Genomic DNA, 27,046 nt, shown 5'->3' on the forward strand with positions numbered 1-27,046 from the left:
GGTGCCGAGCGTCCAGTACTTGTCGTGCATGGTGCGGATGTACCAGCGTCGCGTGGCCAGGTCGTACTCCATCAGGAAGCGCTCGTGCTCTCCCACCTCCTCCTGATTGGCCGTCACGTCAACGCCTGGCGAAGCGAGGCGTCCACGAGCCCAGGTCACCACGGAGAAGCCGCGGATACCGGCGGGAAAAACCACGCCGTTGGGGTCTCCGATGCGACCCTGATCCTTTGGTTGGTTGGGCAGTCTGGAGCATGGTGGCTTACGTTACTTTCGTGGCCGCGAACTGCTCTTGTGGGCGCACCAATGTGCCTAACATCGCCGCCCGACAAGGACAGCGACGTTACCTTGTGCAATGTGCCGCTTGTTCTCCACCAGTCAACGCCAGCTGAAAGCGACGTCCGCCCAAGGGTATTCGAGCCACGAAAGTGTCTTGAGGTGGAATAGAATACTGGCGTTTCAGGGCAGCGCCATAAGCAGCTTTGCAACGCTTCAGGGCATCGCCCGATGCAGCTTTACGACGTCTCAGGGCAACGCCCGATGTAGCTTTACGACATCTCAGGGCAACGCCCGATGCAGCTTTACGACATGTCAGGGCAACGCCCGATGCAGCTTTACGACATGTCAGGGCAACGCCCGATGCAGCTTTGCGACGTCTCAGTGCAACGCTCGATGCGACTTTACGCATACCCTTCCGTCGATGCAGGATCGTACCCGAGGGCGGAGTATCGTGGCAAGGAATGGCCCCCTCTCCCAAAAGCCTTCTACCACGGGCCATCCCCGGCCTGAACAGGAAGTGCACTGCCGAAACTGCAGACATTTTCCCCACGTCGAGCCCGTTGTTATCTGCTGACCCGGAGCTGATCCCGTTGCGATCTCCCGCTAACCCGGAGCTGACTCCGTTACGACTTCGCGGTGACCCGGGCTGACCTTGTTTGACGCTGACGTAGCGGTCGTTGAGCACGGCGCCGAAACAGGCCTGGGGCAGAGAGTTCTCCAGCGAGAACAGCTCGTCCTTAGTCACTGCCTGGGCACGTGTCTTAAGTAGGGCCTGCCGACGCCGTCAGAAGACAGAGGTCAGCCTTCAGGCGACGACGTGGAGGCAGCCTTGTGTGGTGCCCGACACGTCAGGACTAGGCCGAAGTCTGGCACGGAGCACCAGTGCAGACCAGGGGCGTAACCAAGGGCAGTGCCACCGCGCTATAACAGCAGCTCTACATTAGCTCATGGGCAAGTTCTCGGAAATTCGATCTAAACTTACAGCATTTCAGAGAACGTTCGACATTTAGCTTTTCCATGAGGACAACTTTGGCTAAATGCCTGGTGCAGAAGCGGTCTCCGTCCCATGCCTCCATCGCGATATTGAAGGTGCACAGTGCATTTCAAAGCCACTGACAGAGTGGCAGCTGCTTCCCTTGCAACCCATGACGCAGTGACCTCACATCTGAGGCGATGAGGGAGTGGCAGCTGTTTCCCTTGTGACCCAAGAACTAGTGAACTAGAGCTAGAGACGGCAGTGAAGCGGTATCTGCCTCCAGCGTGACCCAACGCACAGTCAGCTCACCTTGGAGCCGATGGGAGAAAGGTAGCGGCCTGAGCGGTCACGCAGCGCCAGGCTGCCGTTGTGGTACTCGATGGCGAAGAGACAGTCCTCGGAGCAGGAGCTCTGCAGTCGCCCATCGCGGTGCAGGTATAGGTTGTTGCACGTGTGCACGGCGTAGTGGTTGTCGCGGAACTCGAGCGTGAAGAGCGTATCCTCGCCCCAGGGGATGTTGGCGTCCACGTGGATCTCCTCCAGGGACTCGGAGAGGTGCGCGAACCGCTTGCGTCCCACGCTGTACACGTTGACCTGGGGCCGAGCTGCCAGGTGAATGTACCTGGCGACGGCGAGGCGGCGTCAGTGACCAGGCGTCGGGTGAAGGTACTACCCAGCGGCGGGCCTCGTCAGCGAGACGACCGCAGGCATACGACGAGCGGAGTTTGAATTCCAAAGCAAGAACACGCAGACCACAAGAGGGTGCCTTTCCCGTCTTTGCTGCACCGCGATGTGAGGTGTTAGCGGGCGAGTTGTGTGCATTCTAAATTCCCTTCCCTTTCCCTCCACGCAAATACTATTTCCTTCCTTTGATCCCCTCAACGCAACCACGTTCTGATGTTAAATAATGAGTTAACAATATCTACACAGTTTTAAACCGCAACTAGATTTTCTTAGCGCTACAACAGCATTTCCTTCCACTGTCAGTGTAGGCTTAACGAAATACAAAGCGGGTCATCCTCGAGCTGTAAAGCAAGGCTAGTCGCAGGAGCACCTCCGACATCCTGTCATTAATCCCCACCCAACCAACCATTAGTCATCCACGGCCCCTCCCAGCAACGCACCAAAGCTCTCCGTCTGAGGGTGTCTTGGCGTTGCACAGGAGCTTATCGCCGCCGGCGCCCAAGAAGTACTTCCGCTCCACGTTCTTAAAGGCCCAGCGGCCACTGCCGTCGTCGGCCACGGCGATCTCGAACACGGCGCCCGGCTCCAGCTCGTCGGCCTCGCACGTGACGTTGCCGAAGCTGTCGACGGCCAGGTATTTGCCGAGGTGGGAGCGCAGGCTCACGTGGTCGCGCTGTCCGGTCGGCTGCAGCGTCCACAGCTGCTTTTTCTTCAAGGAAACGCCTGCAGCGAAGAAGGCGTATCGTCTATATAGCACTCGAAGGCGACGAAAACGCTGCCCCTCTTTCCTCGGTTCTTCCTTTCTCCTCTCCCCCCCCTCCCTCAGCGTATCAGAAACAGCGCATTGCGACCCCGGCCAGAGAGAAGGGCAGCTACGATCCACCAGGCCGTAGTTGGGCCGCGATCCGCGACTAGAATGGGCCGCGACACTCAGCTGAATATTTTATCACAGTACACACGCGGCTTACCGGCTGCGGCCTCGCTCGTAGCCATTTCAGCCATTACATAAAACATGAACCAGTAGACAGTGCAAATTTTAGCGTTTGTCAACACGTTTACTGATTATTTATCACGCCCAGACATTCTGGAAGCCGTGGAACTGTAAGCAGCCTTACCACACCATTCCCACTAAAAAATGTTAACATGCCCGCGTGGCGTTGTTTTTTATAAACACGGTGAAACCACATTTTCCCCGCAATCTCCGAAGTGTAACGGTTGGGTCTGACAACACAAAGCGATTTCAGGGAGAGCGTAAGAGCTGGACCGCCACAGCGTACAGAAGAGTCCCTGTCAAACGCAAGAAGATCACAGAACACGGCATGGAGCAGGCGGTGCCACGTGTTCCGCAGTGGCGCACGCAGATGGAGATTCGGGGATCATGACCCCTCACCCGGTCTGAAGGTGGTGAGGACCCCCGAGAGCCGAATGCCCCAGAAATTACTGGCAACTGAAGTCACCCGTAGGGCCTCCAAAACATAAAAAATGGCCCTAGGCATCCAACGAGGTTGCATCCGAGCCTAAGGCTCCGAATCCAAAAGCAGGGTCCCTACGGCGACGAAGTGGGATCCGTTGGCTAAAAGGGCCCCAGTGCCCCGATTTGGCCTGCTGCTGGGCGAAATCATGGCTTCGCCGCCATAGGGAACATACGGTCAGGGGACAAGAATGGGCGTAACCACTGGGAGGGAAAGGGGGCTGTGGACATGTCCGCTCCAACTTTCTCGGAATGCCATTTTCATCCAGTTTTGCCCGTAAGATGCACGTTTTCTCGTTTTTTCTATTCAAAAGCCATTTTCAGGTCAGGCTGCTTGTTCCAGAGTTAAATTTGATCCTCCAGCTCTGATTCGTCCCCAATCTTAAAGGTGCATGACTATGATCATACCAGTAAGATCAAGGGTGTCACTTTGTATGCTTTCGGGGGGCAGACCCCCCCCCCCCCCACCCCCACCCCCCCACCCCCCCCCCCACCCCCACCCCCCGTGCTGACTTGAGCCCCTCAATCAAAAGAAGGGAATACTGGGCATATGAAATGCAGCAAGTGTCTGAAGTGCTGATACGCTAAGTACCTAAACACATTACCATCGATACCATCATCATCATACATACTCATCATCACAATCACGTCGGCTCCAAATGAGGTGGTATTGCTCAACATCAAAGCAGTTTCAGAGCTAGACAAACATTATTTCAAATTTCAACATCCGGAACGAAAACAGCAGTGGCTGGAATCCGGGGAGAAATCAGGATTTGGGAGTAGGTCAAGAGAACTTTATTGTTTCAGCTCCAGCCCCAATCAATCTACCCTAATCCCTTATCCTGAACGAGTGACGGTGCACGGACAGTGTTGTCCGCAGATTCGAAAGCAGCGCCACCACCAAGCGGCGGTGGCCGTTCGCTTACTGCATGGGGCTACGGTCGTAGAAATTCGCCACCATTAGAACGGGCCTAGTCAGAGGCATGCGTCCACGCATAGCAGGTACGCTAAACCCAAAGCCACACATGCTGACAGTTCGCAGTGAGTGTATCTTGACAAAATGCGAGTGTAGGCTTGGAGCTCCGGCTTGGAATTTCAATAAACACCACTTGCTTGATGTAGAGACCCACAAACAAAGAAACATGCCCGGAATCCAGCAAGAAAAGTCAAAAGGCAAGCGGCTGCTAATTCGCTTCCAATCTTGCGCAACCCGACACGCCATGCCTCCGTGGTAGCGTGGCCGAGTGGTCTAAGGCGCTGGTTTTAGGCACCAGTCCGAAAGGGCGTGGGTTCGAATCCCACCGCTGCCAGACAGTTTTCCAAATCACACACGTACCTGAGTATACCTTTACTCATGTAACCAGACAATCACGTCAGCAGAGAATGTATTATAGCTTGGGTCGCCAGCTTGGGTATCCAGCTCCGGGATAATGTATCAATGAACGTGCGCCGCCAATCGCCTTTCACCCACCGTTGGCGTTGATCTTGTATCCGAACGTTTCCGCAGTGAGATACTTGGCACGCGAGTTGATGACGCCGATGGTCCAGGCTCGCTCATCGTCCGGCGTCCCAGCAGACCCATTAGTGCCGTGGCCGGACCCGTTCATCTTGTCCAGCTGCAACAGAGGCCGGAGGTCAGCCACCCGCTCCAGGTGGTGTCGGCCCGAGTGAGCCATGCAGCGCCGCCTGCTCACCACGGGACCTTGGGGTTCGAGGGGCCATTTCGGACTGGGGGTAGCATACTCTGGACTGGACGGCTCCAATGCTGTGGTGCTGCGCGTTAGGAAAAATATATAATCGATTGTCTTCCTCGATCGATTGTGGACTGGACGGTTCCAATGCTGCGGCGTTGCATGCTGGGAATGTATTTAATCGATTGTCTTCCTCTGCCGCCGTTTAAAAGGCTGACTGTCGACCAGACCAACAGCCACTAAACGCCGCAAAATACCTCCGTGACAATCGACGGACCTGGCCGCCGGTTGCAGCGGAGTGGATTGAACTGTTCTTCCTCGCTACGGATTTCTTTGTCTTATCGCTGTTTTTTGCTCTAGCGCCCCACCCACGCATCGCGCGAAACATCACACGCCCTGCAAATATAACGGCAACAAGGTCTCGCGACAGCGCGTGCCTCTCATGGCACTGCCTCGTTACACGCGTGGTGAGGCTGGCCGCTGCTCACGCGGCAGCTCGCTGCCTACTCTGGCCCGGGCTCGAACGGCGGCACAGCACGGATGTTCGCCGCGATCTCCCAGCGCCACCCGGACCGAAAAATAAACGGCTAACGAGCGGTGTAAACAGTGGCCGTTCGCTGTCTGCTGGAGCCGAGCGTGACGCCGCCACCGAAGCACGCGTGGAATGACGCCGCGGGACACGGCAACATTGCTGGACTGGACGGCATGTCATCACTGAGCTCGGTGGAACGTGCAGCGTCAGGCGTCCTGCTGGTGAACTTTGTATCGGACATACGCTAGGTACATGTATTCCGTTATTTCATGTTGTACCCGCCTTTCCAGCTAGTTTGCCCTATAACTCTTGGAGAATCTGAACTGCGGCCGTGAAAACTTTCCTCGCTCCTGAATTCCTAATGCTCGAAATATTTTCTCTCTCTCTTTTTGAGCCAGGTTCCAGGCTGGCGTTCCAGGCCGGCGTTCCAGGCGTCATTGTTCAGGCTGCACCTTTCTTTCACCCTGAACGACAAGCTCTGCCGCTACCGTCTGTGTGTAGCCACCAGAAGAGTGTCGCCGCAAGCTCCCCAATTGGTCCAGCAACCCTAGGTAGCTGGGATCGGCTGCTAACAACAGCAGTCAGCTGATCACAGGCCGAGTCGCCGAACCCCGCGCCTGCTCACAGGGAATTCCGCGGCCGCCGGATGGCTGCCGACCGTGTATTCCCATGACCCGGCCAGCGGCGGCGGCGTCCCGGCCGTGACGCGCCGACTCACCGTACCAGTCGTGTCGCCCCACGTTATGTGTGGACCGCGGTGGGGCGTGACCATGGGCGTCGCCAGGACGGGAGGGGAGGAGGGCAGTGGGTCATCACCCGGCCGTCCAGAAGCGTCGAACTGAGACACACCAATTCGGGGTACTTTTCCGAAATCCGGCGAAGATGGGGGCATGATAGTAAAGTTTTTTTTTTTTTTAGCCCCGCACGCCTGTTGCCGCTTCAGCCACGACCGTAGGGCCCAAAAACCTGGCAACACCACTGGACACGACACGGTCGCGTCGAGATGCTGAATGTTTGGGAAATGATGTGTGCGCAGAGCACATTGCGCAAGCATTTGCAGGACTGGAACCAACATACGGAGAGATAAAGCAATAGGCAGTACAATCGGGTGGAGGCGGTTCGTCTTGTATGTGACAGGCGCGGTAAGACAAGTGTGTGGCGTCTCCAGGCAGAACGCACGCACGCATACGTCACGTTAGGCCAGGGAAAGTGAGTCAATATCTCGTGACACTATCAATGCCTGCGATACGACATCTGACGTCACCAGGACATGGCGGTCCATGCGTCGACAAGCTTGTCCAGCGCACAGCTGGGCGTGTTGATTTACATGGCAAGCAGCATGACCAGGACCACCCCGACGCCCACGCTGCGCTGCAGCTGAGTCATTGGCGCCACATTTGTCAACAGTAGCGGTGCATGCTTTAAGTCCGGATGTGACGTCATTTTCAGACTGCGGGAAAGACGCGCATATATCGTTTGCTTCTAGCACATCTTTGGAGGGGTGTGCGCGACCGATAACATATCGGAGACAGACACTATGACCATGTTCGGTGACAGTGCAACACATCAAGTTCCCTGAAGTCAACTCATAGTGATGATACCGATAGCCGTCAGGATAAGACAACGCTTTAAACGAACACAAATCTCGATGAGTCCAACTCTGACTGGAGTAAGACAAAGGAGCCGATTCATATCGACGGACCCAGGCTGGTAACACTCCAGCTCCTGAACGAAGCCAGGTGCAAAAGCAGGTCAGGCGAGCTTCACCAATGGAAAACAACTGCGGACACAGGCTGTCGGCTCATTGGTCAGGCTGTCGGTGTCGCCACAACGGCTCCAGCCGGCCTCCAACTGGACTGGAGAGTGCGATCAGGCAGACGCCAGCGTGAAAGTTGTGTGTGCGCGTGTAGGATAGAGCCGTCAAACACTGATATCTCCTCTTGAAAATTGTTATGAAGCGGGCAGGCTTTACAAAAATGGTTCTATAAAAACAAATGGCCTTCAAGCCTGAAGCCATTCAATAAATAAAATGAAGCCATTCAAAAAAAGCCATAGCCAGTTCTATAAAAATGAAGGCCTTCAAGAGCTGGGAAGAGCTTCCACACTTAAGGTGCTTGTTAAAAGCACGCCCTGCGAGACATAAACATCAGCCATTATGCTTCACTTACTGCCGTGTTATCTCTGCCAACAACGCAACAGCAGCTCACCACCATAAGACAGCATACTATAAAAATTGTGTGGGAAGTGTGGAAAATTGCTTGACAAAGCATGCTTCACCCAAATAAAAGTTATTGCGTGGTCTGTACAGGCCTGTGAATCATAACATAGCAAAGCTTTCTTTATAAATCGGTTGTCATTTTGAGCAGCAAATGCCATCAGACGCACGCCGATACAAGCGCCTGCACCACCGCCTGGCTTATAGCGCCCGCCATTCGAATAAGGACGACTTCGATCATTCCTCTCACACACTAGCAAAAGCCCAACAACCCCCGAATAAGGACAACTTTGAGCATTCCTCTCGCACCCTAGCAAAAGTCAAGGAAGCTGTCAGAGTCAAACTTATGGGACAAACCACGTCTTGAAACGATTAAACACCACGCCAGAATTGCGAGATCAGTCCGCGGCTTCGTTCCACGGGCTTCCACGGCATCTGGATCGTTCTTTCCCTTCCGTCTCTCTCGCAAGCTCAGCAGCGGCACCCTCGACACAACCGAATCCGAGGACGGCGCTCTGCTGTTCGACAAAGAAGGCACGGTTGAAAGGCGGCACTGATGATGACCATCACAGCACCACGGACTATCGGAACGACTTAACATCGAGAACTCAGCCAGGCTCCGGTGCAGCAGAGGCTGGGACTGCGTGGGCCGCCGCGGTCAGGGTCCTCCACGCCGCGCTGTGCATGGACTGCCATCGAAGCTGCCCTGAATAGTTGCGCCCAAAGATCCCAAGACGCTGCATTGGAAGAACGGAACGATGCAAAAAACGGCGCGGCTTATGATGATAAATTGTACATGTTAGGTGAAATAACGGTTTACATTATGATACAGGTTAGTTTGAATGTGCGAAATTCTACGGACCGCACTCGTCCACTGCCGTGACCCGGTGATGACGCATCAACAGCTGCCAGGACAGCTCTTTGATGGTTCTACACCCGTGAGGACGTCCGCAAGCATAATGTGGTGATGCTCGGAGGATAGTGTGATGATGTTCGGAGAATCGCGGAGGACGTTGAATGGTACAATGTTGTTACCGTAGCAAGACCCGGACACGTGCCAGACCAAGCTCGCCACCACCAGGGACGTCAGCACCGCAGTTCGCCACCACCAGGGACGTCAGTGCCGCAGTTCCCCACCACTAGGGACGTCAGTGCCAAAGTTCGCCACCACCAGGGGCGTCAGTGCCACAGTTCGCCACCACCAGGGACGTCAGTGCCGCAGTTCCCCAACACTAGGGACGTCAGCGCCACAGTTCTCCAACACTAGGGACGTCAGCGCCACAGCTCGCCACCACCAGGATGTCAGTGCCGCAGTTCCCCAACACTAGGGACGTCAGCGCCACAGCTCGCCAACACCAGGGACGTCAGTGCCGCAGTTCGCCATCACTAGGGACGTCAGCGCCGCAGCTCGCCACCACCAGGGACGTCAGCGCCACAGCTCGCCACCACCAGGGACGTCAGCGCCACAGCTCGCCACTACCAGGGACGTCAGCGCCTGAGCGCAGGCTGGACAGACGACCCCGCCCGAATGCCTCAGGTGTCTGGGACCCGGCTGCGACCCGGCTGCGACCCGGCTGCGACCCGACTGCGGCCCGGCTGGAACCCGGCTGCGACCCGGCTGCGACCCGGCTGGGATCCGGCTGGGATGCGGCTGCGACCCGGCTGGGACCCGATTGCGACCCGGCTGCGACCCGGCTGCGACCCGGCTGGGACCCGGCTGGGACGCGGCTGGGACCCGGCTGGGACCCGGCTGCGCCCGTGTCAGCCCGTTACTGGGTCGCCAGAGGACGAAAGCGAAGCGCGGCGCAGCTGCAGCTGGCGTGCTGGCCGCGGGAAATCGGACGGCGCTGCGGCGACAGCTGCAGGCGCCATTAGAAAACAATGGCTGACGCCGCCGCCGCCACGCGGGGCGAGTTCCATCAGCGTCGCCGCGCCGGACGTACGCACCGCTCCGGACGCTGGGATGCCCTTCGGGAGATAGTGCAGGGTTGACGGGGAATCCCGAGTGGCAGACTCAAGCTGGGGAGAGTGGACACTTGTAGCACACTGCGTGCTATGGCAGCGAGCTGAGCGGGCTTGGTATGTAAACATGCTGTAAACGAGGCACTGGGAAAACCTGAAGTAAAAGCTGTGGTTCGAGGCTAAATGCTGCGATGGCCAAAGAAAATTGCTCAGCGGCTGTTTCATGTCCGAACCTAGCCTACGGCGGCAGAACGGTGTCCAGGCCACGAACGCACGCTTTTCTGATGGAAGCTGTGACTTATGGGACCCTGGGACCATGGGGGCCATGTCATAATTCACCCATCGCTGAAGAGAAGATGCACGCCATGTGGATAGCAAGTTGGCTGGTTTTAGTCCGTCTATCCTGAAAAACTTATGAATGTATCCATCTCGACATTCGGCTTGTTTCCAATCATAAAACACAGGCGTCTCTGTTCTTCTATAGTTTCCTGACTTTCCTCGTCCAGTTCCACTACGAGTCGCTATGCGAAACGTGCTGAGTGCGATCAGTCGCTAGCGGATATTAGCAACACCGATTTCATCACTTCCATCACACTCCTCGGATTTGAGGCCCACGATTCACTCAAGAGTATTTTTGTCTGAAGCTGTGCTCTGGATCTGCCCTGGACATGAACTTCCTGCTCGCAGGTACCACGAAAAGACGCGAGGCAACATTCGTTGTGGGCAGAAAATGCTCTCAAAATAGTAGCATATATCCCCATCCAGATAATTTATTTTGCGACGCTTCTTAACTATTTCATAACTAGTAGTATACCATGCATAGCGCTGTCTACAAATGGGACGCCCAGCCGGTCCTATCACCGGCAACCGTGTATGGTCCGCCTCCAGCAACGTCTCAGATGGCCTAGAAACTCGGACAGGGGTTATTTGTGGCGGCGTTTTATAGACCGACAGCTGGAATAATGATGAGTCGTCAGATCACGCCCACACCTGGCTCATCTAAGCGACCGTCTATAGCCATGATCGCTGAAGTTAATGGCCCTCTGGTAGGAAACTAAACGACCGATCCATTCCGATGTTATACTGGGACGGACACGGGACAAAAACTTCACTGCTTCAGTGGTTCGCTATGCTGTAGAGGCTGAGCCCACAGCCCTTGGTCCGGCGATAATGAGCGGCTGTAAATCTAACCAGCGAGAAGGCTCGTAGCCATGTTTGTGCTAGTTCTTGGGCAACAAAAGAGCATCATTAGTCTGTTGCATGCTTCGCAATGGAGGAACAACAACCGTTGATTCATTTCGTCAAATGCTGAGCTCCGCATTAAGCATTTCAATGTTTAGGCACAATGCCTCACAGTTCGTGCGCGGTGACTGAGTGGTGGATTTGAGCAAGGTCAGTCGCCGATGGCTGAGGCCTGGCGACTGCCGATGGTGGCTTTCTCAGTGGCCAGGGCGTACATCGCCATCGCCATCGCCATCGGCCGACGGCCTGGCCTGGCGACTGCTGATGGTGGCCTTCTCAGTGGCCAGGGTGTCATGGCCATCGCCATCGGCCGATGGCTGAGGCCTGGCGACCGCTGATGGTGGCCTTCTCAGTGGCCAGGGCGTACATCGCCATCGCCAGCGGCCGACGGCTGAGGCCTGTTGGCTGCTGATGGTGGCATTCTCAGTGGCCAGGGCGTACATCGCCATCGCCAGCGGCCGACGGCTGAGGCCTGTTGGCTGCTGATGGTGGCCTTCTCAGTGGCCAGGGTGTCATCGCCATCGGCAGCGGATGAATGCCATCGCAATGCGAACAAATCGTGCGTTATCCACAGTTGGTCACAGCCCCCACGCCTCACGGATGCGGCCCGTTCTTTGACGACGCCTGCCTGCGCACGTGTTACGAAGGCCGACCTATCAAGGCGCATGATAACTGACGACCGAGCACCACAACACGAGTTATAGATTAAACGGAGTGTTCCACATTGCTATGAGATTTTGAACTGATATTGCTATAATGAAGACATTTCAGTGCTGTTCACCATTCTACCCTTATTAAGACCTAAGCCGCTTTAGTTGCTGAGCTACACGCCCACGAAAATGGGGAAGGGTATATCGGGGAGAGTATTTCTAAGTCATCTTGGCGTTCATGACGTCATAATAACGTACTCCACATCCTGTCATTTCATAAGCCATGTAGTGATCAAGGCTAAAAGATAAAACTGTCGGGCGTTCATATCTGGCGTTCGTGAGCGTGATTTACCGATACAACGGCCGTCAATTGGCTCTCAATGTCGTAGAAGGTAAGATGACGTCATCAAACCATGGCGCATTAGGGGAGTATGTTTACTTAACAGAGAATCGTGCTGTATGGAGCAGTCTTTTTTACTAAAAACGAATACCAATACCTACAAGTGAGCTTGTTTCATCATATATGATGCCTGCTTTAACATCTTTTAGTGTGAAACATCCCCTTTAATTAACGAATGGCGTTTTCCCGGCGTCACTGCTACGACCATGCGGACAAAGTAATGCCGCATTTGCGGTCGTTGAGAATCATGTCCTAAAAACACAGCAGCTGTCTGTTTTCGATACGGTTGCTTATTTTGCTGGATTCCTTTCATTTCTACGCAAAGGTGTAAAACGACGTCGTGGTATGCGTTTGTAGCTAGCGGAGCAACAGCAACCTGCCAAATTTAAGAGCTCTGCCGAACTCCATTGTTCACGCTGCATGTTTTTGGGCAGGAAGTTACATCGTCACACTGATGGAACGTGCCGAACATGTGGGAACAGTGCTATTCTTTGTAAAAATACTGAGTTTTGACTGATAGGATCAACCTATTGTTTTATTTTCAAAGAAAATTGTGTCGTAACACTTCTCGGTCACCTACTGGACAGTTCTCTGCGCCAGCGGCTTTATGTTCATACCAAACACGGTGCATTAGATATTCCTTCCTTCACCCACGTGCTCTAAATCTTTCATTACAAACATCCTTTGCACCACCAACACAGGAACATTATCCCAGACAAAAATATTTTAGCAGAGTCGCCACACATGCAAGCTTTCTGATCATGGCTGGAGCCTCGGCCGAAACTAAAATCCCTGCCTCTATTGTCTTGACTGACGTTACCTTGCTATGCATCCGCAGCGTGCTTTAAGACTAACCTATCGTGTCTCATCCGTTGCCTTTCACGTCACCGACATCAAGGCCCGTCAGTGGATGAAACGTTTTGGAACTGACATGCTCGAGCAAAGGCGATGGTTTGCCCAGCACTTGTGTGTTCACGTTGAAACCGTTCAGCAGCGGACTAACGGGAAGTCCCGTTGAAACAATGAGACGCCGATAAGTAGCGGCCGAGGTACTCGTCTGGCTCTGCTGGAAGGTGCAATTTTGCCAAGCCCACCACACCATCGGATGTGACGTGCCAATAATATAAGCACTGAAATTTAGTGAGCTACACGCATGCTGTCTGAGATGCATGTATGCGCGCATGAGGACGATAGCTGACTAGCAAAGAACTGGTTTCGTAAATTTGAAGATGCGCGGCAGCCCGGGGCGACAGACCAGAGCCTCCACAGGCTGCCGGCCCTGCGTCAGGTACGCGCTCTCCGACGATGACGCACACAGGCCCTGGTGCGCCAGTCATCAGCGGACAATGCCAGCCGTGCGCCGGCTACGTCCTCGCACCAGGCCGGCCCGCGGCCCAAAACTGGCCTCGGGCGACGTTAAACGCTCGTGGCGACGCTGCCGTACTCACGTAGGGCTGGATGAAGCTCATGTCCTGCAGCTCTTCCCACCCGTCCGAGTCGGGCGTGCGGCATATCGACATGATCGGCATGGCTAGCTTGGTTTTGGACGCTCTCCTGCACCGAATGACCCGCTGCCTTTATACACGAGGGTCGCACGCAGTTGAAACCTGTGCCCGGCTGCAAACGTTGAGCTGTGATGGATACAAAAAGCAATCAGCTAGCCACAGCTCAATGCTAGACTATCAAAATTACGGCATGGAAGGAGTGTAACGTGGTCTTGACGAGATGGAGGTCGGGAAAGTTCTCGCACAAAACGAACCTATCAGACAAGCAGGGGGCTTCAACTGGCATTTGCTGAAGAACGAAATTAATGCTGAGGAACAGGCCTGACCAACCAAATCAACGTGCGAAAAAACGCTACAGTGAGAGTGACAAACTGAGCAAGGCTTCAACTGAGTGCGACCGCGTAGCAGCCTCACTTTCGAGGCAAATTCCGCTCGCTGGGACCAAGCGAACACCGCACGAGCTCACAGTACCGCCGCCCCCGCGAGCAACGAGACGAAGCGGGACGGAGCGGGAGCGCACACCTCCACCCAGCAGCGTTCACCGGCGTCAAGTGTGGCTCCGTCTGAGAGTCGACCGGCTAGGCCGAGCCTTTCCGCCGGCGGCGGTGGGCGGGAAAGGCGCGCCCACCTGGCGCTGGCACGGGCCCGGGAAAGTCACAGCCAGCCAGGCGTGAAGCAGTTGCGAGCGGCCGCCGCCGTCGCCGCCGCCGCCGCCGCCGCCGAAGCCACCGGGAGCCGTCACGGCCCGTGACGGCTGGGAGGCGGCCGTGGGCGTGTGCTGGGACTTGGCTGCGACGGAAGTCGGATTAGGTGGAAAGGAGGTCCGTTAGGAGATAAGGAGGAGAATGAATATGAGCTGGGACATGTATGACGGTTACGATGAGGGCAGTGGATTTAATTGTAATGAATTTGTATGCCTGTTGGTAGTTTTGCGCGGATAAAGAGAAGTATTAATGAAGCAGAAGTAAAAGAAGAAGCAGAAGTGAGCTCCACCTAATGCCACAGTTGAAGTCTACATCAAATCCTTCTCGACTCTCAGGAAGCACGGCTGTGCTCCACAGAAATCCCGCCGGATTCCGCAGGCAACTCCGGTTGAAGTCCACAGACAATTGCCGAACTCCACGGGCAGCCCCAGCCGCACCCGACAAGGACCTCATAACTAGGTCAGGTCAGGGGCGAGTCAAAGCCGAAGCCAGCCGAGCAGAACATCCGCTGCCGCCGGCCACCCTCCAGCCAGTACGCCTGCGCGGGCAAGGAGTCAACGAAGACCGGGATCACTGGAGCGGAGCGGTCCGACGCGGGGACAGCGCCAGCCTCCTGGTCCGTCTCCCAAGCCTACTCATGGTAGTGGCGGCCCGCAGAGAGACACAGCTGGGGTCAACTCCCTGCCCAGCCCGGGTCAGGGCGGTCCCACAGAGGGGTGCGCCCGGGTCAGGGCAGCCCCACAGAGGGGTGCGCCCAGGTCAGGGCAGCCCCACAGAGGGGTGCACCCGGGTCAGGGCAGCCCCGCGGAGGGGTACCCCGGGTCAGGGCAGCCCCGCGGAGGGGTACCCCGGGTCTGGGCAGCCCCGCAGAGGGGTGCCCCGGGTCAGGGCAGCCCCACAGAGGGGTGCGCCCAGGTCAGGGCAGCCCCGCAGAGGTGTGCGCCCGGGTCAGGGCAGCCCCACGGAGGGGTGCCCCGGGTCAGGGCAGCCCCACAGAGGGGTGCGCCCGGGTCAGGGCAGCCCCGCAGAGGGGTGCCCCGGGTCTGGGCAGCCCCGCAGAGGGGTGCCCCGGGTCAGGGCAGCCCCACAGAGGGGTGCGCCCAGGTCAGGGCAGCCCCACGGAGGGGTGCCCCGGGTCAGGGCAGCCCCACAGAGGGGTGCGCCCGGGTCAGGGCAGCCCCGCAGAGGGGTGCCCCGGGTCAGGGCAGCGCCGCAGAGGGGTGCCCCGGGTCAGGGCAGTCCCGCAGAGGGGTGCGCCCGGGTCCACCTGCCGCCCTGCTGCTGGTCGGTCGGCTGGCCGGAGGACTCGGCACCCTCGTCATGCCACCAGGAGAGGGTCTTCGGGGACGTGTCCCGGCGAGGAGCAGTCGAGGGTAATCGATCGGTTAAGAAAAAGGATGATGTCGTCAGCGTCAAGATCGAACAAGGCTTGCTTTGTCAGGATTGAATGGCAGACTTGCCGGAGGTAGGATGCACATTCAATAAAGTCTCGCATATCGAGGACCACGGAGAGTTTGACACAGCCTCAAAAACATGACAGTGCTGGGGTAGTTGAGGACGTACCAAAAGAAAAGTGTATTTCGAAAATCAACAAGAAAGATTTTCAGTGCCGAGTCATGCCAGGCAATGCTCAACTGCAGTTTCGGTAAATGCGCGGCTAATCTGGAAGAAAAATCGATGCGTCCTTTGCAGCTTGCAACCGTCGCAGCTTTCGATATTAAGGAATGCTCCTCATGCACCGGATAAGTGTTTCAGAGAGAACCACTTGATAAAAAGCGACGAGCTCAATCGCATTTCATGCTGTCAACAGTGATGACTTTTTACGAAACAGATTGCATGCAAAATGTTGCGCTCAGTTATGTTTCTGCTGCCTCGAGCACTAGGTCATAGTAACCTTTGTAGAAATCTTACATAATTCACTAAAATGAACCAGTTGTAAAATCTCTCCAGATTGACCCATTGACTCGCATTGACTTCGTCGCCAAATCCCATGCCTGCAGACTTGCTCACATCAAGTGAGCCCGACAAGCCACCAGCCCAACCATACGAATCGAGAATCGCGTGACTTGGACGCAGGTATGCGATGATGTGATCTAAACACTCCTGCCTCCGTTCCCACGCGCTGAGTCAAAGCATGTTGCCGCGACCCCAATTCTGACTGCGGGGTACCAGCGAGAGATGTTATGATTCGCTAACCAGCAGCTGTTGTGGATGACGTCGGCCCACGTTTGCATCCAGTGTCGACAGTCAGCAGGACACATGTCCCGGTTCCGCCCGCAGCTCGCGGCTCATGCCGTGCGTCATCAGGCAACTAATACCCGGCCAGCGAACATCTGCGGCGGATCAGCTCACCAGACCGCCGCCGTCGCGCGGGACTAGCTCGGATTCGGCCAAATTAGACCCACGCCGCGCTCCGAGCGAAACGGCGCAGCGAGCGCACCGGTCCGCTGGAACCTGACGAAAGGATGCTGCACAGCGGAGGACGACCGGTGAAGTGGGCGGGCCTCGGCTGAGCACCTGGTTCGGCTTCGGCACCCGAAGGGTTCGGGTAATTTACCCAAGCATTCTGTTTCAGTCCTCTGGATTTGTATACAGGTCGTGATTTTTTCCCAGTTTGAATCGTCCATTATATGATTTCCAATTTTTGTTATATGAGCATTATATTGGGGTGCTCCGAGTTTTTACACGAATTCCGGTAGATGTATAGGGAACTAAGCACACGCACACACCAACGTACGCACGCACACACACACGCACGCAAGCACACACACACACACACACACACACACACACACACACACACACACACACACACACACACACACACACACACACACACACACACACACACACACACACACACACACACACACACACACACACATATATATATATATATATATATATATATATATATATATATATATATATATATATATACATACACACATGTGCACACACGCCCGCCCGCCCGCCCGCCCACAGGCGCGCACGCGTGCACGCACGCACGCACGCACGCACGCACACACGCACTTACGCACGCGCGTACGCTTTTTCAGCTGGATGACGTATGGGAACGACGGCGGATCAACATCGTTCTCTCCACATGTGAAAACAAAACAACCTAAAGCACTAAATCAAGTGATTGAGCGTATTTCATGCGCGTCCAACTGTAACATCTCCCGAATCTCACAAAACATTTCCAGTTGGAAGCCTTTTGACCTCAACATTACAACAGTTCCGTTCGTTCCGGAATCGTTAGTCCGACGCAGGCCCAATGGGAGTCCGGACGTCCGGTGCAGAGGCCAACCACGGTCAGAGGGGTCGGAGGGGTCAGAGGCCAGCCATGCGGCGCAGTTCATGCTGTGCACGAACCTAGTCCGGTGTCAGAGGACCAGCACTCAGCCTCCTCTCATCACAAATAGCAACTTTGGAACAAAATGTTAAGTGTATCAAACGTTTACACTAATACTTTTCGTAAATCTCGTGATGGTTTTTTCAGCAGACATTCGAACATTTGGGCATTCAGATGGTTTTCAAACATTCCGATATTGATGTTGTCGTTTGCATATGCGCCGCATCTAAATATTTCTTAAAATTCTCCACCATTCCAAACCTGAGGAATGAAGTAAAGCCAAGGAATTGTTCCGCTTTCTGAGCGCGTATTCGTTAAAGCCAGCGTGCCGCCGTGGGAAGGGCCCCTGGCAGTGGAGCTGCTATGAAGTAGTGGACCGGTCCCTGTAATATGAAGGTCCGGTCCGTGTCACAGCCGGCACTGTCGAGATACATCAACAGATTACGGAGTGTCTGGTTTGTGACCACACGGACACTTGCCCTCATCTGTGGAATCCGCTTAGAGTGGTTTACAGGCGGATGCAGTCACCCACAACCCAACACACACACATACACACACAGACGGAAAGCCGCTCACAGACAGAAACGAGTGAGTTCGCTGCCTCACGCTGCACGCACTCTCGATAAACTCTACCCTCCTGCCATCTCACCCATCTCCTCCGGGGCGGATGGACCACTCTCCACATGGCTCCACCGTCCACCCGAGCTTATCCACCACCGAGCCGCGCCGGAGGTCAGTCCGCGCGGTGCGAGGCGCACTGACCCCGCCAGCCGCGCCCCAGGCTTTTAACAGGCGCCCCCACCCACGTAACAATATTGACCTCGGACACGAGAGGCCTGCAGACCCCTGCTCATTAGGGGGAGCCACTCGACGGAGAGCCGACGGGGCATCATCGAAGTTGGCAACGGCTCTACGATCCGCAGATCTTCTGCAACAGGGGTGCGTCCAGGGGTCGGGGGTGGGGCAGTGCATTGGGCATGGGCGCACACGAAAACTTAATATTCGCAATTAACCTGTCTATATGTGTTATTCACGCATAAATCTAGTTACTTTTTAGTTGTTAGTCGCGAATAACACGCATCTCCACGGCCGGGCTGGCTGCGCTGCTGATCCCGACTTTCTAGGCGCGACCGTGCGCCGCCCCTCAGATGAAGCGTGAAGACTTCCTGGATGCCTTCAAAACAGGGCCGGTGCTTTCGTTCGGGGCGTTCTCAGGCGGAACATGCGAGTCAGCCGGCTAACGATGTTGCCCTCGGATTCCGGCCAGAGCCGAATGAGCTGACTGAGGGGAGGGAAGGGGAGGGGGCATGAGCCATCGCCTCAAACTACGCTCAATCCCTGCCAAGCGATCATTACTACCTCTTAATACTGAAATCACACTATCTCTGAGTGTCGTATGAATGCAAGGTAAATATGTTTCGTCACTGCCACCTTAGTTGCCATCTGGATGTTGCTGCTGCTGCTGATGATGATTCGGGCTTTAGGGCACGCCGACCACCAGGGTCATAAGGCACCCATTATCCGAATATCGACAGCATGAGACCCAGCAGGTTGCTGGGCAGCACCAGTTCGTGCTCGCGTGTCAACGCTCGCAGAACACGCGTCGAGCCGGGCCAGGGAACAGTCCGCGCGGACTACCACGGCCTAGCCCGCAGAGGCGAACCAGTTCGTTCTCGGGTGTCAACGCTTGCAGAACACGCGTCGAGCCGGACCAGGGAGCAGCCCGCGCGGCCTACCACGGCCTAGCATGCAGAGGCGTGGCCATTTCTCGGCGGTCCTGTGCTCTGTGGCGGATTCGAGCCCGCTCCATTCTGCGAGTCATCTCCAGCATGTCCCAGTGCTCCTGCAAAGGCCGATTAAGTAGCGCCACATACGTATGCTAGTCCGTCCCACAGGATGCGTCATAAAGTGTGCTCGAAGAAAGAACAGCGACGACGCATCCTTCAGCCTTTGAAGCCGTCGTTTCCCGACCGGTCTTGGCAAACTCCACCTTTGACTTGCTGTACTCCTCGAATCAGCAAAAAGCGGCATCGTGTGCCTCTCAAAAACGAGCACAGTCGACCGAGCCCCGCCGCCCCCGCGCGCCGCCTCCTTCCTATCCTTCCCACACTCAATCTGCGCCCGTCACGGCTGACCTCACGCGCAGGTCGAGGGAGTGGCCCAGTGCGGCCGCGGGGCGAGCCACCAGCGACCGCCAGCCTCAGGAGGAGACAACCCTGTGAAGACCCGTCCAACCTAAGCCTCTGTGACTGTAAGACCAACTTAGGCCTCTGTGACTGTGACCTCATGACGGGACACCCCTGTGACTGTAAACTCGGGACGGGGCGCCACTGTGACTTTGACCTCGGGACCCTGTGACTGCGCCTCTGTAACTGTGACCTTGGGACGGGACGCCTCTGTGACTGTAACCTCGGGAAGGGGCGCCACGGCCGGTGTGCCAGTCACGTGGCATGCGGTCACGCATCGCCCTATCCCTTGTCACCCAATCAGGATGTCATTCCGCGCCTGAAGTCGATTCCAGTGATGTCTGCCAATGCAAAGGTGGATGATCCAACGCAACCTAAAAATGCTATAGTTATGCGAAAGGCGGGGTTGAACAAGTACGTCCCACGCCCGTTCAGCTGGATGCTTGGTATGTTTAAAGGACGTTTTCCTGGTGCACTTGTTTCGTTACGCTGCATCGAGATGAACCAGTGCGATCAGTGCATAAGGCACAATGTGACTTCTTACAGAGTGACCCGAGACCGTAGCGTGCCTTTTGTGCTGCCCACCAGCGTGCATGGAGAGAAAAACAAGCAAACCCCGCGCCGTCCGGTCAAGCGTCACTCACCGGCAGCGTCACGGCATCGTCACATCAGAGCGTCACGGGCCTCGCGAGCTAAGGGACGTCACGGTGCGACGAAACCGTCACGGCGCAGGAGCTTTCGCTGCCGCCCGTGCATGCTGGGCGGCGGCGCCAGCCACCTGGCGTCAATCGGGGAAACTGCAGAGAAACGCGGCGGCGGCGGCCAGCCGTGAAATGGGGTAATGCCGCAGGTACCGTCTCCCGAGGGCCCAAAACCATTGATAATGCTATTCGTCATGGACGATCTCTAACAGAGAATGGCGGAGAGGTGGAGGACAGGAGAAGACATATAGCCACTTACATCGAGCATCGTTTAATAACTTCAGTTTACGAAAAGGCAAAATATATGTTTTAGATTTTGCGGAATATGTTTGATCGTAAAAGTCTTTCACATACCTTAATCACTATCCAGAACTGGCTAGATTTACCCATGTAACTTCCTGACAGCTTTTTAATGTGATCAAAACAGCTAACGCAATTTTGCAGGGTTAGTTGCTAAAATGGCTGCTTGTAACACTTATATATGCACCCGAAACATGACACGAATTTCGGAGAGTGCACGTTATATCCCTTCGTGAAGCGGTAAGCTGTTTGATCATCTGACAACGAGTGTAGGCGCGCTGGTTACGTGTCACAATTCTAAAGAAGAGTGTGGTGTGGAGTAGACACGTAACCACTGACTACGTTTTCCTACCCACATCGTCCCAAAATCGTGAGCTTGTGATATTACGTTAAGCGCCTGCAGTTGCTAAAAAGGATTTTGGTACGCATGAAGTAATGCTCTCAACAAATATAGCCTGATAATTTGCGGATTATTCCTAACGAGACACCTGCACGCACACATTTTAGACTGGGAGCCGGCGAATACGCATGCCAGCTCATGGGAAGAAATCGTACCAAAGCTCTGGGATTAGGTGCTACCTGTGCCGGAAGTCGCCATAGCGTTCAGGGCTCGTGTGACGTGTGTGACGTGTGTGAAGTGTGTGACGTGTGATGTGTGCATTTCGCGTGTAACGTGTGATGTGAGCGACGCGTGATGTGAGTGACGTGTAAGACGTGTGTGATGTGAGTGACGTGTGTGCGTATGTGACGTGTGTGACGTGTTGATGTCACGCAAGAGCGCACTGTCGGGTAAGGTCGAAGCCCCGCTGCGCGGGCCTTTATCATGCTAATTGGGCCGTGAGACGCCCGCTGTGGGGTTTCAGAAGAAAGCGCTGAAGTGTAATGGACTGTCATTGAAGACCAACAGCCAGGCCTCGACTCAAAAGTGTGGTTAGCGCAAAGTTTGCTTAAGCAGGGAAGATGCTGGAAGGCATGGATCTAGTTCCTTGCTCATCTGAGGTTTCCAGCCCCCCCCCCCCCCCGACCGTCAGAAGAATGTTGGCTAATGAATGAATGTTGGAATGCTGTTTCGGAAAGCAGTCTCTTGGCGTACTTTGGGGCAAATTTGGTCACTTTCCCAAGCCCAAACGTGTTTTCAAAAACAGGATCTTGCAAGAGCGAGCTGCACGCGGTGGTCAGCTCCCCGCGAGCAAACCTTCAAACCAGCTGAGTTTTGTTATTAACTGCATGAGATTGCAGCATGCTATAGCCACTCCGGTTAAGACTTCTCAGATTGTCCTACTTTAGGCCTCTTTCCGATCCCGGCAAGCTATTACGTGAGTTCAACACATACCGCGGCAACCATCGCGTGCGCCAATATAGTTTGGTCTCCAGGTTGGTAGCGAACTGCACTGCACGCAACACGCCTACACCAGCCGCTGCGAGGGTGCAATGTCCAGGGCAGGGCTTGTTTCGATTTCCCCTGCACACAGCCTCCAGTACGCAGTGCAGGCGACCCGGGGTCACCCTTGTTTGTGCGCGCCGTGTTTGTAGGGGCCGCTGCCATGGCCAGTGGCTTTCAAACTGTGGTCTGACACGATCCGTGGCTCTCGAACTGCCTCCGGATCATTGAGACCGACAGGCACAAGGCGCGAACACAAGCCGCTCGCGATCAGCCCGTACGCGCAGAACATGCTGGCTTTTGCTGGTTGCCTTTGGGGCGGTAGCAAGCGTTGGCTACTTTTCTAGCCAATCTAAGAAATCCTTTTCTGTTTTTTCCAGGCCGGCAAGCTCGAAAGTTAGATATTGGGCTCAAAGTTCGCAACCTATGACAGCCGCATGATTTCACTCCATTTAAAGAAGCATAAGGTGCTGCCTGTTAACCTGTATTATGAGACTGAGGGAAGGGACGAACCAAGAACGCGTTTCCGTTTCTCCACCGCTTAGAATGGAACGCAGCGGACCGCCTGACGGTAGTCGGCTTCACAACTGTGTGTCACGACGGGCCTGTTGCTATGCAATCCGACGCCGTGCGATATAGCACGCTGTCCGTCAACCTCTCACCTGACGAGAGAGTTTACGCCGATGTGATTAGTGGCTGGGCTTTATTGGATGACCATCCGACACCCCATAACTCACCATCCTGGATTTCGTCACCGCATAGCTGCGACCCAAGTAAACACACGGTCGTCCAAAAGCACGCCGCCGCCGCCATTTATTTATAGGGCCAGACCGAGGAGCACGTAAAGAAGCCAGCAGCGGCCGTCCCAGCAGTTTATTAGAGGACGATCACGTGACCACTTGGCGTGTTTGCGTTGGGAGCCATGGAATGAGGGGAGATAGCTCTCCCCGGAGGACGTGCGGTGCGAGGTCCAATGTCGGAGCGTCACGGGTCGAGAGGTCAGCAGTGATTGTTTAAATACGAACAGGCACTTAAGTTATTATTGTTAAGGTTATGGCTTGCACAAATGGTTGTCGCGCAATTGCACAGACCGATTTAGGCCGTTACAGCCTGTAAGAGCAAAATGGAGTGTCTCGAATTTGATACACGGTAAGTTGATAAATGTTCTCTAACATGGCAGGAGAACAGGATTATTATTCTCAAAATACAACGAATTCCCCAGCATACTTAATACGCGCTCGGGTGAGGGTCAGATTGACCCTCCGAAGGATTCCCGGAATGGCTTCCGAACGGCGAGGTGTAGCCGCGCTACGACAGGTCAAAGTCAAGCCATGGATTCAGCGACGTCAACTGCAGGGGAATCGTTCAATCTGATGGAACAACACAGTGTTAGACGAAGCCATACGTCTCTGAGATACTTACCCCCTCAGGCAACACAACAATTAAATGATCAAATTCCGCTGAGCTGGAGTCAGATATAAAGGTCAGACCAAGGTCAAGACTAACCTATTTTATTACTCCAGGGCTTGCTGTATGAGGTAGTTTCTGGTGCTCATTTCGAGTTTATTGAGGACAGGAACCGCATGACACATCTTCCATAGACTTCTTGTAGGCCAGAATAGGTCACTGACCTAAAATGACCCGAGTCAGCATTTCGTTTTTAGGAACATACTGACTAGCTTAATCTTAAATTGAGTTTACGTACAGACCAGTGCACCCTGTGAGTTTATTGTCTCTAGCCCTGTTAGTTCCTGAGATCTCAGGGGGTCGAACTGACCCCCCACCTGAGCGAAAGGTATACAGTCAGCCACCCGGGCCCGTGCCAAAACTCGAAAGCAGACATTATGTTGGAAACAGCCAACCGCTGTTGCTTTTGTCGAAGAAAATCCCTCCTATTTAGGATCTAGCTATCGTTTGTTTTACAACGGTGATGTCCTGAACCACATCATGACATCAAAGGTTGGGCACGTGCAGCAAAGTAGTAGCTCGATTTATTTCCAGCAAGCAAAGGTGGATCGGACAACCACGCGAATCAGGCGCTCCACAGTAACAGGAAACATTTTGACTGAATACCACTCAGTTGCCGGCGTAGCACCCTTTAATCGGAACTGCAGCTGCCGTCAAAGCAAGGTGTAAGCAGTTGCCGTCAAAACAGACGTCGCTGGCCGGCGCTGCCTCAGACGCAGGGAGCGTATGGCGGAGGAGCGGAGCAGATGGAAGCCATCACCGCAACGGCATGTGTTCGGCCTCGATTAGCGGCCTTCCAGGTGCGGGCGAGACTCGGTCGCCACTTCGCGAACCGGTGTTCTAGGCGACCCACATCGCGCCTGATGGATGCGACGACACTTTCGGATCGGCAAGTGCCTGCATCTGTTTCAGTTGGCCGGCCTCTGCGTCTGGCGTGATGAACAGTGCTGAGCAGCGGCTCGCTCGTTGCCTGCCAGCGCCGGCCAGCGTCGTTTCGTCAGTGGACGATCTCCACTTTCTGCTTGACGACCAATGAAACGCAAACGAGGACATTCGCTGGCTTATTTTGCTGTCGTGGTTACATTTATGAGGTAATGCACGTTTTTTCTGCTTCTTCATCCGGAAAAGTGGAAATGTTTACATACGTTGCCGCGGTCGAATGCCTTGCATGCCGTGGACCGTGTTGAGCACCAAGTTTATCAGACAGGCGCCTACACACGCTCCAAGGGCATCTTCAGTCCACGAGACCAGATGGCGGAACACTCTCCTTTCTAATCCACTTAAAGCAACCGACTCATCACAAGGTAACAAACAGAGATAGCCCATCATGGATTAAAGACCATTCATGAGTGGGAATGGCAGACGTGGTGAATTGCGAGCACGATGCCTTTCGATGCAGGAGCAGTTCTGTGTCGGAAGCAGATGGTGAGAATGGTCTCATTTTATAAACGCATCTTTCCCACAATGGAATCAAATTGTATTCTATTGTATGAGCCTCTGTTGGGTGCCCAGAAATTTTTCATTCATTGACTGGAACACAAAGAAATTTTTCATTCATTGACTGGAACACAAAGAAATTTTTCTTTCATTGACTGGAACACAAAGATTGCCGACCATCGGAATATTACACCCGCCAAAGGCAAACAGGCGTCCTTCCAAGAATGCCAGAACCACACAAAGTAGCATGTAACGCTCTCAGCCCAAAATAAGTCGATCCGATTATCTCAGTAGCGTAGCTCAGCACCTCAGCGAGCACCACTGTTATGGTGCTCCTCCAGATTGTAAATCCGCTCCCTCCTAGAGGCGTGCAGACCATACCACGACTGAACTTGAGCAGCGTTCGTTGGCGGCTCCCTGGGTTTCCTTCGACTCCCGGCTGCTCTCCGGGTTTCTTTCGACTCCCGGCGGCTCCCCGGGTTTCCTTCGACTCCCGGCGGCTCCCAGGTTTCCCTCGACTCCCGGCGGCTCCCCGGGTTTCCTTCGACCCCCGGCGGCTCCCGGGTTTCCCTCGACTCCCGACGGCTCCCCGGGTTTCCCTTCGACTCCCGGCTGCTCCCCGGGAGCGATCCCCGTCCGCGATTAAGCCCAGCCCTGCACATCGCTGGTCTCCGGGGACACAGAACCAGTTGACGCGCTGGTGACGGCCGTCCTGCTGATGGTGACCAGGACAGATACTGCGACTCGCCTGCATCTCTGTGACTTTGTGGCAGAGTGTCCCCGTTCACCTCTATGTCTTTTTGGTAAGAGCACATGGACACGAACACGAACACCAATATGGTGAGAGATTCACGCAAGGAATCATTCATCGTATCATTCACCGATCTAGTTTGTAGTTTTCTCCCCTATCTTGTCCCTTAATTTATTCTCCTTGCTCTCCCCTACCCTCTCATTTCTCTCAATTCTCTTTGCTCTCCGCTACCCTTCCATTTCCTTTATTCTCCTTGCGCCTCCTTACCTTATCCCTTTCCTTGTCCTCTTTGCCATTTGTTCAGCGAGGTGCCCAGTGGCTGAAGTGCTCCAAACAGCTGGTCCCTGACTTCCCCCATGTCCTTATCTCCTTATATCCTTGCATTTCAGTCTTCCTCCTCTTCCCCTCATCTCACCTTCCTTGCAAAAATGCCGTATTCGCCCTTCCACCGCGAGTTGTGCAGAAATATCCATCTTTTATGTAACTAAATTGCAGCATATTACAGCACGGTACAACACAACACAATGCAATTAAGTACAACATAATATAATGAAATAGAATAGCCCACCGACAACAGGTAGCAACGGCTGCTGACGTGTGACAAACGCCCAACGGTCTCCTCCCCGAAATTGAACGTGCAGTCTGTTTGGAAAATGTACGGCATATGCTACACTTGATCAGATGTAGTACGCCAGGGCTAGTTGTGGCAAATATCTGAGTACTAGGACCGCACTCCAATCTAAGCACGATAGAGGACTATATTACAATTTGCCGTCGTTTACAGCATGTTTAGTGTCAGTTTTTCCAACACTTGCTGCTGTTCTTCGCCCGGACACACCAGTGCATACAAACTCCGTTCATGACAGAGAGTCAGCATGAGCTCGGTGCGCGGACATCACGCGTGTCCTAATGCCGCACACGTCCATTAGAAGCGCCCGAACTCCGCGCGTGGACACGACATACGTTTGAACCCGCTCGTGGAAGGCACGTGTGTCCAACCCCCGCCGGCCAACATCACGCGGGTCGCTCGTGGACAGCACGTGCGGCCGCTCCCCAGCCATGAGCAGCACGTGGGCCCGACCTGCGCCGGTGGACGGCGCGTGCTGCCGCAGCCGAGACCGGCCGGACAGGCATCGATCGGGCTGGCCCCAGCCCACGAG

General features: G+C 54.9%; 1 protein-coding gene and 1 non-coding gene across 2 annotated transcripts in view; one reads left to right on the plus strand and one right to left on the minus strand.

The window, feature by feature from the left end:
* The window catches only part of LOC119095815 (protein singed), a 15,270-nt gene extending 1,110 nt beyond the window's left edge, over positions 1-14,160 (minus strand). The window contains exons 1-7 of the mRNA XM_037218668.1: positions 14,127-14,160; positions 13,548-13,730; positions 4,879-5,023; positions 2,377-2,659; positions 1,562-1,874; positions 928-1,048; positions 6-125 (exon numbers count right to left, since the gene is read on the minus strand). Of these exons, the coding sequence (XP_037074563.1) occupies positions 6-125; positions 928-1,048; positions 1,562-1,874; positions 2,377-2,659; positions 4,879-5,023; positions 13,548-13,628 (1,063 nt within the window). The 5' untranslated portion in view covers positions 13,629-13,730; positions 14,127-14,160. The remainder of the gene's footprint in view (positions 1-5; positions 126-927; positions 1,049-1,561; positions 1,875-2,376; positions 2,660-4,878; positions 5,024-13,547; positions 13,731-14,126) is intronic.
* On the plus strand, positions 4,638-4,717 carry TRNAL-UAG (transfer RNA leucine (anticodon UAG)). The gene has a single exon. It is a non-coding gene; the product is annotated as a tRNA-Leu (tRNA).
* Positions 14,161-27,046: the final 12,886 nt, after the last annotated feature.

This window comes from Pollicipes pollicipes, unplaced genomic scaffold, assembly GCF_011947565.3.
Source record: "Pollicipes pollicipes isolate AB1234 unplaced genomic scaffold, Ppol_2.1 Scaffold_4219;HRSCAF=4965_pilon_pilon_pilon, whole genome shotgun sequence".
In the NCBI taxonomy this organism is placed as follows: domain Eukaryota; kingdom Metazoa; phylum Arthropoda; class Thecostraca; order Pollicipedomorpha; family Pollicipedidae; genus Pollicipes; species Pollicipes pollicipes.